The 13,500-nt window shown below is 41.5% G+C and overlaps 1 protein-coding gene across 3 annotated transcripts in view; it reads left to right on the forward strand.

Annotated features, from left to right (window-relative positions):
• LOC142931822 (protocadherin-15-like) overlaps window positions 1-13,500 on the forward strand; it is a 129,137-nt gene that overhangs the window by 82,233 nt on the left and 33,404 nt on the right. For all 3 annotated transcript variants that reach the window (XM_076075939.1, XM_076075940.1, XM_076075937.1), the window contains one exon: window positions 97-209. In XM_076075939.1, the coding sequence (XP_075932054.1) occupies window positions 97-209 (113 nt within the window). The remainder of the gene's footprint in view (window positions 1-96; window positions 210-13,500) is intronic.

Genomic DNA, 13,500 nt, shown 5'->3' on the forward strand with positions numbered 1-13,500 from the left:
TAGTGAGTGGTAGTATGGTAAAGAATAATAATAATTGTGTGCTTGCATTTGCATGTGTGTGTGTGTTGTTTATGTGCTCTCTCCTGCCCACTGCAGTTGTTTGTGATAGCCTATGATGATGGAGAGCCTGTGAAGTCTAACGGCACTTCGGTGGAGATCACTGTTCTTCAGCCTTCCCGCATCCCGATCTTCACCCAGGAGGACTACAGGTATGTCTCCTTGACACACTGTTGATGCAGCTGCCTCTGCCTGTAAATTCACACATCAAAGAGCAGCTTAGGCTGTAGCACCAGGCAGGGAGCGATTGTGAAAAAAGGCTGGAGTAAGTAGTGGACAAAGAATCTTAAAAAAAACCACACATTTATGTCACATCTTCCATTCAGCTTCTGTTATTCTATTATTTTATCACAAGGTAAATTATATGTTCTCACTTGAACTGCCGCAAATGGCCGTGAAGTGACTATTCTTCATACATTTATTATTTTGTGATAACGGTAGCTATCTGGGCATTATTGCGCTTCCCGAATAAAGAGGCCCCAGTTTTGATTCTGTGTCTCCGTCTTTATCACGCTGTCTTTTCCGTGCATGACTGATTAATGAGTTTTGAGTATAAATATGCATAAGAGCTTCGGGGTAGATGCTGCAGATCGTCACTGCTGTAAACCACATGTGTTTCTCTCCGAGGGTAAAGCCTCTGAGTTTATGAAGAGTCTCATTTGACAAGATTAAGTGTTTAGACTGGTAAACTGGAAGAGAGAGAGAGAGAGAGAGAGAGAGAGAGAGAGAGAGAGAGATGCAGGATGAGGCAACATAATCTGCGGTGCTCTGAGATGACTGGCTGCTACACATGCGATATACGGCTGTACCGGGCGAGGGCTCGGTGGAGTTTGTCTGTACTGATGGTATTGTGACTCAGGAGGAGGCCAAGGTGTCATTTATAATTAAAGATAAACATGGATTATTAACACTCTCCAGCTGAAGCTGCTTTGAAAAATCCTCCATGATGAGCGAATGCTAGCACTAACTGTGCTGTCTATTTTGTAACGCTGCGGTATAGGTACCTGTCTGCAGTGTTCAGGAGACTCTAGCCAGACTGAGAAGCTTCAAGGTCTGATGGCAAAGTTGCCTGGCACATGCAGTTCTTGGGAGCTTAAAGTAAAGCTTGTTTAAAGCGGATTGTTTTACTAACTTGGATGTCAGTCAAAGTAGGGAGTCTTGGCAGACTGTACTCTATAACAGAATTTGATATGCCTTTACGCATAAGACAGGGAATGTAAGGCCTGGCCAACTTGTCAACACATCAAGCGAGGTGTGCGTATCTTTGTTTGTGCACTAGTATGCCTTTCTGCCCATCTCACTTACTTACGTGACTGTGTGCCTGTTTGTGTCAGTACTTGTGTATTTCCTAATACAGATGAGTTTGTGTGCATTGCCTACATCCTTTGTAATCCAGCACTTTGTGTGTGCGCTCACGGACTCCCGCTCAGCTTTATTCAGTGATTGATAGGCAGGCAGAGCGGCACAGCCGCTGAAAGGCCATTGATTAACACTTTGAATGAGTGCTCTGTCTGACACACACACAGAGGGTCGGGACCAAAGGCACAGACCTTTGTAAGGTGTCACATTGACAGTGCCAACCACACGCAGTGGCAGGCCTGCTGTAAATTGTGAGCCATGAAAGCATTAACCAGGTGCGCAAGCCTCTCCTGCTGGACAAGGCTCTCTCCAGCGGAGAGCATCCAATCTGCTCGCTCTGCGATGATCTGTCTCCTCGTTCCTCGCCTCTCTATCTCTCCCCATCGTCTTCTCCCTGAGGAACCTTCTGAGCACAAATCACTCTCTAAACGTCCACAGAAGATCTCGTCTGTCTCCGTACAGGCAGTTAGTTATGGCAGCAATCAGGTAAGCTATGCCTACAGCTCCAGAGCACACAATTAAAAGAACTCTGCAGGGCTTTGGCTGACTTAATGATTTCTGCTCCTGCTTTATGGTCGGTCCCCTCCATCTGTCAGAGGGAAATGAGGGGCTCCTAGTCGTCGTTGGCTAAAATAAATGGCTTATACCGCAGTTGCTACTGTAGCAGCATGTTGCCACTTGCTTTTCAAAAGGTTTTGAGCAAAACACCTTGTGTTGTTTCTGTGGAAATACAAATGATATGTTTAGAGTTTCACAGCCTCTCTGAAATTATTTTTAACATAATCCTTGTGGCTATATCGTATTGGGAGAGATTCTCTGTTTTTTTAGAGCCTTAATAACATCATCTTGATAGCTGCAAAATCTGCTGCAACTTTGGCAACATTTTTGCAAAGTATCTGTGTTATAACTGTCATCATCATTCTTTATTATTTAGTTGTTGTTTTTACTTTTCTATTTCTCATAAACACTGTAGATATCTGATATCAATTCCTTGTCACACATAGTCTGTCTTATTGTTTTCAAATAATGCTTTTACGACACTAAATGTATCTTTATCAAACACCAGGTGTTTTGCAGACATGTTTAGCTCATGATCTAATAATCGAGCACCGTCTTGGCCTTGTTTTTAACTGAAACTTGGCAAGACCAAGAAAACAGTGCAGCAGTTCTTATTGAGTCAACTTCGGTTTTATGAGCGACCTCTCGGATGGTCGGCTAAAACTAAACACGGAAAAGCAGCATTCAGTTTTTATGCACCACATATCTAGAACAAACACCCAGAAAACTTTTTTTCGTGTCTTAAAAAATGTGCTTTTCAAATTTATTTTCAAATAAATGTACCTTGTCTGGCCTGTGCAGTATTAGTGATGTGATGTCATTATTTGATGCATAAAGGGAGAAATTAAAGGTACAGTTTACCCTTAGATCCATGCCTTCTTTCAAATATAATGGGACTAAATGTCACAAAAATGCATTTGAAAAACTCAACAGCAATGACTTGGTTACTCAAGATAATTCACATCCCTTGTTTTGAGCAGTTTCATGAAGGAACTATCTTTTTCAAGCATAGTTCCTTCATGAAACTTTTCAAATGTCGTTTTGGCGCTTTTAGCCCCACAAGCCGAGGGCCATATAGTCCCATTATATTGGAGAGAAGGCAGACATCTCTACGGCAGATATATCCCAAATTGGCAATTTACACCAAAACGATCCAGATTGAGAGACAGCAAAACTGATAAGAGTCATACAAATATGTATTCTTGATTTCCGGGTGAACTGTCCCTTTAAGTGACTATGGAGTCAGGACTGTGGTTATGAATATGCTGCATCCTACAGCAGCTCTACCACCTCCAAAAATGTTGGGGGGGCGGGGGGGTATGATTAAACCACTGAGAACGGCTCATTTATATGGTACTCACGGACACAACCCTTTGGGGAAGTCTTTAGCACTGGGCACATGGGAAGGGAATGAATATGTATTTTCCCCTGTGTGTATGGCTGGAGATGAGGAGGGGTAAGCTGCTATCTAACATGGGCACACTATGTGAATTCCCCTCTCTTGTACTGAGGCCACTTCTCTGGCCTCGGTGTTACAAACCTGTGGTCTGAGCAGTTTTCCGTGCTGCTTATCTCCCCGCAGCACTTCCCCTTCTAAATCTGCTCTAAATCACATGAGACTTTTGCCTCACTGCTCCTGAGTAAGTCATTTTGCTCGCCTCTTCCTTTCACCCCCCCAAGCCTCCTCTCAGCTTATACCTCTCTCTGTCAGTTTCTCTCTCACTTTGTCTTCCCTTTTCTTCTCTCCTCACTGTACAGTCAGTAGCCCTTCATTTTCTCCTCAGCGAGAGGGTGAATTTCTGTCTGTGTGATTCAGTGTGCCTGTGCTAACACTTGGATGCGTGCATTCCTTCATATAAAGTCCTCACTTGATATGTGTTTTGCTCTAGATTAACCTATTTTGGCCCAAACAATTCTTTGCTTTCGGGCCTACTGTCATTTAATATATGTCCATATTAATATATTAACAGTTACCTCGTAAACTATTTCAAAAGTTGGTCTTTTTAGTGATTGAAGAGGATATCATTTGGGAGTGAAATGTCACACCATTATTTAGTTCACTGTAGTCGCAGACAGCAGATGTTATGCCATACCTGTCACATTGTTATGCAGTCTGTCAAATCTGAGAAGAGCACCACAGCCTATTATTGAGCAAGGCTCAAGTTGTACTGCATAGTAAACAGTGTCAACATGGAGTATTACTACAATCAACAACATGCTGTCACTATATGCTTGCCGCCCCACTAATTACTCAAATTAGTGACTGCATGCTAAAAAGACTGTGGAGGCATTTTGTTTGCTCCTCCATACATACATCTGCAAGCACATAAATCGAACATTGTCTTGGTTGCAGCCGGCACTCTTAAAGGTGCATTTTTTATGTAATGGAGAGAGACAACATTTCTCAGCCTTTAAACATTGCTTTTTCCTATTTCTCCATTAGCCATTCTTACTCTGGCCATTATTGTGAATGTCGGTGGTAATAGCTCAAACTGTGGAATATTATACAACACGTCTCTTTCCTGCAGTTTCTTGATGTTTACAGACCATGGAGACTGCCAGTGTAAATTTTGTGACCGCGGTGTGACCATTGATTTAATGTTCTCAGCGGTCCGCCTCACAAATGGCTGCACCTGAAGTACTTGAAGTAGACATGTCATGTAGCTTGAAATACAAGCCGCACTGGACTCCACAGCCATTGGCCTCTCATCAAAAAGCAATTAATTGGCAAATTAACGGAAAGGAAAAAAAACTGCTTCTCATTTTAGAGGATATAAAAGGAAGAAACTGAACTCTGTCCCCTCCATCAACTCTTCCTGAGATGTGGAGGAAAATAGCATTCATCATCTTGAGAGAAAACAAATCCATCCATATCATTTCTAATTCAGACAAGGCTGCAATTCTCCCATAATTAGGCAGATGACATGCTTTCATGGCATACAGCTCTTTTATTGGCTGCCTTCTTGGAACTGTTGTCCTGCCAGACGTATACACAAGTGATGGAGGTGCTCACAGCCTACTCGTTTATGCTCATTGCCAGGCATTTAAAGGGTTAGCTGTAAACCCTATACAGTGTACTCTCCCACACACTGCCGTCATGCCTCACTGCAAACACACATTAATAAAAGCAAACCTCAGCCCTCTCTTATTTCTTTCTATTCATCCATCCATCTATCATTCCATCCTTCCTCCTCTGCTATAAGGTGTGGAGCGCTCTCATACTTCTGAAGGGCATGATTGATTTTCAGCCGCAGGTTTGAATCTGCTGCCCTGAGTCTTGAACCTCTAAGCATCAAGAGTGTACTGACCTTTCACTTGTCTTTGTTAAGTAGGCAAGCATCACTTTGCTGTCTAACAGCCGCCAAGTCACACTCCTAGCACGCATCCCACATGTCTCAGCTAAAGGTCGGTGCAGAATGCCAGGGAAGAAAAGCAGGATGACCTATTATTAAAGGCTAACTTCCCGGATAATTATCAGTAAGTATAAACAGTATGTGTAGATGCAAACTATCTAATCCAGTGCATGCTGCTGACTAATTTAGTGTTTGTATTTGGTCTGAACGGCTATTTCCTGCTAGAAAGGTGAGCAGCTACATTATCCAATATTACTGAGAGTGGTGGTGAAGTTGGATGTTACTGCATGAGATGTTGTGTAAGCTTTGGTACAAATGAAAGAACTCCTCTTAAATCTGTCCTGCCTTTTCCCACTGGTGCTTACTTTTTTTGAGATGCAAGTTATTTAATCATCTTAAATGAAACAGAACAAGGGATGAAAGCAATACAACAGCGTAACTGTGAGAGACAAGTGCAATTCAAGGGTTTTATTTACACAAATTCCAATGTTCAGGACAAACGCATCACTTTCCTCAAACACATTTAATAGGTAACATGGCAAAATAACAATATTTCTTTGCTGTGAGTGATTTAAGATCAGAATTTATATTTGAAATGATATGACAAATAGTTATGACTGGTATGGTTGGTATCTCTTTTGTAAATGACTGCTTTGGACATCACCTAATAAACCAGTAAAGGTGAAATGAAACAGTTCAACCCATTCACATAATGCCACATTCATGTCATATTGGAATTATTGTCATTCCCGACATACCAGTAATAATTACGACAGGGACGCTCAATTTCTTTCTGAAAGCTCCTCTCTATCTGACTTGTCCCCTAATCATTTGGAAGTCGAGGAGTCCATCACTCAATGCGAGTAAACCAAAATGTAATGGATTTGGTATTATGTTGTCAATGCACAGAATTTTAATCCAGTAACAAGACCTTCTCTGCAATCTTGAAGACATGATTGCTCACAATCAAGACATGATTGAATTATTTCCCCATCTCTGCCATCACTCCCACAATATGTGAACATGGTAAAAGAGACATGTGAATGGGCCGTTACTGAAAACATTCAAAGAGGGTTTCTGTAAATTCTGGTAGCCAGTCCAACACACAATCTCGGATACTGATATTTCTAACAGCATTTTTGCTAGTTAGAAAGGTACTTGTGTCTTTCTGTGGGCCAGGCCTCCTGGTGTTGGTGTGGTGGAATAGATCATCTGTGCAGGAGCAGTAATTTGACAGTAAAACACGCAGGATGGCATCAGTACCTATATGGCATCGTGTATATCACTTTGCAAGCCTCAATGGCCGGGCCAGTTTGGACAACACATTCATTCACCAGCATCCAGACATTTGACGGCCAGGCCTCCTCCTGTGTGCTAAATGACCCAGTGGATGATATGTGAAGTAATGTCCCGTGGGCTCACATTGCTAAGCTGGCACACGGTGTACCACTGTCTGGCTGCACAGTAAATGTTGTTTCTCCAGCTTTGCTTATGTTTTCCATCTTGCCCTCCGGAAGATATTGTTTGATTGAAGCCCCCTTTATTTCTCATGGAACTCAGAAAAAGGGCTCAGTGTGAATACAAAAGAAGCTGTGGGTCTGGTGTGGCAAGATAAGTGATCAGAGGAATAGCTCAGGGAGGAACATGATCAGACGAGGGGTTGTAAACATTTCTTTTTCTTGTTTTATAGAACACAGTGGTTTAATGTGAAGACTTGCATTGCTTCATGTCAGAGGTGTTGGATTTCTGAGATGTTTGTGAGAACCAGAGCGTTTTATTTGTGTGCAAAATCCTCTTAGCCAGTGAGTCAGCAGCTCATAAACATTATGCGCTAATATCTGCTAGTGTTGAAGTTGATTTACAACTGAGAGAGCATTTTGCTGGAGGAAGTGATGAATTGTTCATTTGTACAGAATTTTAAGAATTTGAGGAAGCCTCGATTGGCATAGATAAAACGTGTAATAATAGTTTGGAGTCTAAGTAGCTAGGGATAATGTTGTGTTTGAAAGCTGCAGGGCTTTGATACTTAGAATAAACTGTTCAGTGCTAGGGAGCTCGAACAGCAAATTTACACTTGTTATGCATAACACAAATTCTATTTTAGATGAGCATTTGATGAAGAATGATTTCAAAATTGCCCGCCCCCACCACCTCCTTTATTAACAGGGCTTAGAGACGGTAACCAAAATAAATGCTTAGGTGCAAGAAGGTCAAAGATAATTCAATAGAATTCATAATAATTCAACAATAATCAGAAGCAGAGCAGCAATCTCAGCAGTGATGTTAGCTACTGAAAATGGTTTACTATTAAGGATTTGATCCAAGAAAAATAAGTACTAAAATGCAGCATTCTTCATTGTTTTTGAAAACAACAAAACAGCTTGAAATATATACAATCTTCCCCACCTTCCTTGTTTTTGCTCCTGAGCATTTATTTTGTTAAATGGTGGCAGAAAACAAATATCTTCACCTAACCCCATTGGTATCTGGCCATGCAGGTGTGTTTGGTTTTATGTGCCGAGGTTTTGAGTTGAGATATCTGCCTTTAGATTTCTGCCACCACCACAATACATTTGAAAAAGTCAACAGCGGAAACAATGTCCCTGTTTCTCTGGATAATCCACAGACTGCATCTTTTTTGGGGGGGGGGCTTGAAAACAGCGTCACATATATCTACCGATCAGTATCTACTGTATCTAACTTTTCTGTAATCTTTTATGTGTACCCTGCCCATGCCCTGCACTCTGATGGTGTACAAACACATATGCATATAAAGAGATTTCCATACAATCCGCCAGAATGCAGTAGGACCTTTTATCTACCATCACACTTTACCCTGTATTATAATGTACATGGATTATTATTTTTTTCTTCAGTAGCAGTTTTGTATTTTAGTGGGCAGCACAGAGCTCTGGTGGAGGATGTGTGCTCATGCATCCTTTAAGAAGTATTAATGCAATTTAATCTGTACTTGATGCAGTAACCTTTATCCCGCTGGGCCATTGTGGATGTTGCTTTCACAGTTGGGTGTTTTTTATCCACAGTGGCAGTACCAAGAGGCTGGCTGTTAGACCCTGCACTATTTTCCAAAACATTTCGAATATCTTGAGTGGTTTCAGAATATTGTAAAAGCTCTTTTTATCTCTGTTTCCAGTTTACCTTTCTCCCTTTCTCCTCTTGCCAAACATAACCTATAATCTTTAAAGTTCACTCTTCAGTCAATAACACACCACAGCTCAAACATTAGGATAACATTACATTAAATGAGTGACGGTTTATCTCAGCGTGAACTTTGATTTGAATGGACTGCAGTCCTGGGGAAAAGGAAAATGCGTTCACTGAAGTTTAATGCTGGGCAAGGATTGAGCACAATATGTTAAGGACTCAGTTGAATGGTAAGAAACCAATATTTTTCTCAAAGAACAGTTATGCATTTTTGAAATGACACACATGATACAGTATTTACAGTTGCTGGCTTAGATTTTTACAATAAAATACAGTTTCCAACATCTGGAACTGGGATGTTGTGATTAAAATGCAATACTTTACTTTCATTGTTTATGTTATAATGAATTTTGAAAACCCGTAATAAGATTCAGGTTGCAAGGCTGGTTCTTATGTACATCATGCTGTGTGACTAAGCTGACTTTGCCTTTGCAGTCAAAATCACTTAGAAATGTGATTTTGATAGAGAACATGAGTTCTGGACTCAGCAATGTTTTTCATTTTTGTCTGCTTATGTTCGAGGAGGCGCTGAAATGCATCCCCTATGTGTAATTTGTTTTAAGTCAGAGGAGTCTGTTTGTCACTCTCCCAATATGCTTCCAGGCAGGAACAAACAAGTTAACACCAGGGTGACATAACAGCGAGCTAGCAAACTCTCAAGCACATATCGCCCTTTAACAGTCATTGAATTAGGCTGATTCATAATTGCTGAACGAAATGTGCCATGCAACACCACCATCAGTAGTCAGGCAGAAATGTGCTGCAACACATTTGCAAGTGCATATGGGCATCCACATCCGCACGATGTGTATAATGTTTGCTTGCGTGCACATTAAAGTTAAATGACTCATATCCGTCTTTGTTGTTGTTCAAGACCTGGATCCACACATTCACCAGAAGAACACTGAATTAATCAGAGACTTGCGCACAGCGAGGTCACTCCTTGTATCTCCCCTCGTGTCCATCGCCGCTCGTACACTCTGTGATGCAATCCTTGCATAGAGAGGGGAAAGCAAGGTAGAAAGAGAGTCAACACGGTAACAGAGGCCCCTGCGGTGCACGACAAGGTTTCTACGCCTCTGCCTTGTCTCGTAAGCATCACTCAGCCATTGGCCCTGGGGCAGAGTGCTCGCTGGCACCTGTGTGCCGCCCGCGCTTCTCAGTGGCATGTCATTCACCTTCTCTCATGTTGACACCAAGACTCTCTGCTGCTGCGTGTAGACATGTCAGCATCTTTCCCTTCTCTTTATCTCTCCCTCTCCCTCTCTCTCGGATGGGATTTTTCCTCATCGGAATATTAAAGAAATGAAAAGTGGCTTTGGCCGCGCTCAGTAGTACATGGTATTGCATTATGCATAATTGAGTCTTTGAATTCGCCCACCACTTGACTCTTGAATACACAACTTATTTACCTTCTCCGGTATCTTCAAGTCTCAGTATGTCTGCCAGCTCATAACGCCCTCCATTTAATTATCAGATATTATTGGAGTGCTTGTGCACAAGCAGCTATTCAGATTTTTGTTCCTCTTTGACATTGTATGTGCCTAGACATATCTATTTTTATTTCAGTCTGCTCTTCTATCTGTCTATCTACCTATCAGTATCTACTGTATCCAACCTTTCTGTGTTCATGCGACTACACCTTAATACTAATCTGCACACGTCATACGTCTTTACACCTCCCTCGGCATTTCTCAGCAGCTTACAACCCTCAGGCAGAGCTACTTTGTAGGGAAGTGATAACATGTCAGCTCTGCCTCTTCCTGGCAATCACATCACGCAGCCCAGTGCTGGCTTCACACAGAAGTTCCTACCCCACTCACTCAAAGAACATAATGAGTGGGTCAGCACAGGTTACACAGCCTTCCTCCAGACTACAGTTTTACCAAAGCTGCAACCGCCAGAGCAGATTGCTCCAAGAAAATGAAATATTTTGGAAAAGGCCCAGAATCTCTGTAGAAAGGCATAGGGCCTCATGCAAGAACTACTTGTCCAAACAGATTTGTTCCTAAGGGGCACGTCCATGAGAATTTGTAACATTCACCAATTTCAACAATCTTCTGGTATCAAATATTCTTTTAGGAATCACCTATTGTGTAATAATCTGGAATCTCTCTCTGTGATTGTCACATCCCCTTGACTTCCTTTAATGATGGACTGCTTTGCTTTAGAGAGCCGCGTCTAACTTCATGTCACTCTATTCACTACACATGCTATATGTCGTCTGCTGAAGTTGTACAGTTCTTGTCTTTTTTGAGTGACACATTTGTTTGTGAATGGCTGACTTGTTCTGCTCCTCTCACCCTATATAGCAATCTGGAGGCATTGAGTATGCTAATGTTCAAATCTCATGAGTGCAAACCTCCTCAAGAACAGGTGATGCTAATCAGATTGAAAAGAGCAATTTACGTTTCTGCAACTGGGCTGGGAGCAATCGTACGACCAAATCGATCACATTTTCATGTTGTCTGCCATATCTTGTGGTGATTTTGAAAGTGGCTATGTATAACACAGCAAGGCTCAAAAAGAAGTATTTTGGGGGCATTTGTTTGGAGGGTCTTTCAACCTATAAAGCTCAGCTGGAGTGGTTGGTGCTTGCCTCCACCTCCGCTTAACTCGGGCGTCACACTGAGGCCCAAATTTGTTTTTCTGGCTGCAATAACTGCCAAGAATGGGTTGAGCAGAAAACCCTGCTTCAGGCTTCAGACATGCTACACATGTGGTTGAAACTTCCTGGTTTTCACATTAAATGGTGGACGTATTGTAAGTATATGCAGCTACAGCAGGCAATAGTAACAACTGGGTTGAAAAAGATGATTATTTGCATAACTGTTTCATACATTCACCAAATATAGACAAGTAATCCAATAAAATGATTCCTCATTGTTCACATCGTTCACCCTGATATTTCTATGTATTGTATTGCACGCAACCACTTAAAGTAACATCCAAACCCTGTTGAGCAGTGGCCTATACAGCAGGTACATAAATAGTCCCACACTAGTTTAATCTGTGCTCAGAAACCTGCATCATAAACACACACTTGTATTGGCGTCAACTACAGCCGCTGAGCAGCAAGAGAGTTGTTAGCGTGTGTTGAAAACAGTCTCATCTGACCAGTGACACCCCCACCTTTGGGCTGTTAATCTCCAGGACAGACATTAGACGTTTAAAAGTGCTTTAAAAGTGAAGTCACATACGTTTAGTGACTACCCTTGGTTCCAATGAATAGCACATTTATGGGACTGATTTAGAGTCACATGTTGAGCTGTGTTACACTTTGTTGTGCTCACATTGTTCAAGGGCTTGCCTCTGTGTTTCTGTCAGCCTATACCATTCTGTACGGTTAATCTGCTTATGTTAAAGCAACAATTGGTTCAATCACTGTGGAGCATGGTGCGGCTTAATGTTCCTTAATGCCACAGAGACAGCAATTATTCGGTTACAGACCAACAGTACACCTCGAGGGAAATTGATCAGAAGTAATTTAGTATTATCCAAACAACACATTATTCACACGTCAATAAAGGCACTGTATGTTTCGTGAAATGCTTTAGGAGCACATCGAGTTAGGTTCACTGCAGCACACTCTCAACAACATTACCTCCAAGGATGGTATGTTATATCACCCACTGTCCAGGAGAATAACTCGATTCTTCCAGAATTATTCTCAACCCAAAATGTCCTTGGGGAATGTTTGTCTCGAGAGACGGTAAGCGTTGTTCTTAAGGTGGATAGACGGATCTTTTTTTACTCAAATGTCCTTCAAGAACTTCTGTTTGCACCTGTGTTTGCCTCTGAAACTTTGAGAGAGGTAAACACATATTCTAAAGTGACTGCTATACGTGCCAACTGTCCTCCTGCGAAGACCGTGTCATTTGTTGCCTTGACACCTGCATATCTTTCTCCAAATTCTCTGCTTCTGTGTGAATGAAGCTCTTCCCACTCTTCCTCTTCACCCTTCGGAAATTGTTTCAATCTCCCTTGTGAAACCTCCCACAGCTGCATTTATATATAAAATAACAATTAACCCTGATGGAGAAATTTTGCCTGACCGCGTTTTTTGTTCTTTGGACAATGTTATTATTCATAAAGTAAAATGTGTTGCAGCTGTGGGGTCAGCAAAGACTAGAGAAGTCGAAGCATTAAATACAATGTTACAGTATAAATATGGACTAGAGGCATCTAATCGCCTCCGGTCTATGTTAATAACACAAACTGCCAAAATAGCGTCTTCTCCCAAAAATACCCCATAACACTGACGTTGACTGTATAATAGAATCTGACTGTCACAGATTATGCTGTGAATATTACTCCCACGACGATGTCACCGATTTCTTCCTGCTGCTCTGAATAATAGTCAAACTTTAAATGAAAACGGCAAAAGAAACCGTACCACCATGCGTGCACAAACGCGTACACACCTCGTACGCAGAGACGAGAGTATAAGTGAGAAAGTAGTCACAGTATCGTAAGAGGGGTGTCACAGTGAGATGACATTATCAGCTTAAATCAGCCCGTGCTCACACACCGCCAAGACAGGGTTCCCTGCCATTTATGGTAGCAGTTATTCCTGTGGAGAGTGGTGATAATCATGCTGGAGATGATTACCCACTATTACGCCTAATACTCAAGTATAGTCATTAGCTGTTACAAAGTCTCACTTATCAGTGAGAAAAACACTCCTTGTTTCACAGAATAATTCGTGCTGCATTAACTTATCAAATCTTTTGCGTGGATATTTGTTTTTTGTTTGATTATAAAATAGTCTACGTGGAAGTTCGAAAGATCTTTGCTCAAAGAACATTATATTCAAAACAGTTGATGAATTAATAAATATACAAGCAATTCAAAATGTATTGTTGAATTGACATTTTTATGTGTGTATCAATATATTTCTGTCAATTCCATGTTTAAGCAGCTTGACCTGGTCAGGGTTTAAGCCACA

This window comes from Anarhichas minor, unplaced genomic scaffold (genome assembly GCF_050575085.1).
Source record: "Anarhichas minor isolate MPS153535 unplaced genomic scaffold, ASM5057508v1 ptg000054l, whole genome shotgun sequence".
In the NCBI taxonomy this organism is placed as follows: domain Eukaryota; kingdom Metazoa; phylum Chordata; class Actinopteri; order Perciformes; family Anarhichadidae; genus Anarhichas; species Anarhichas minor.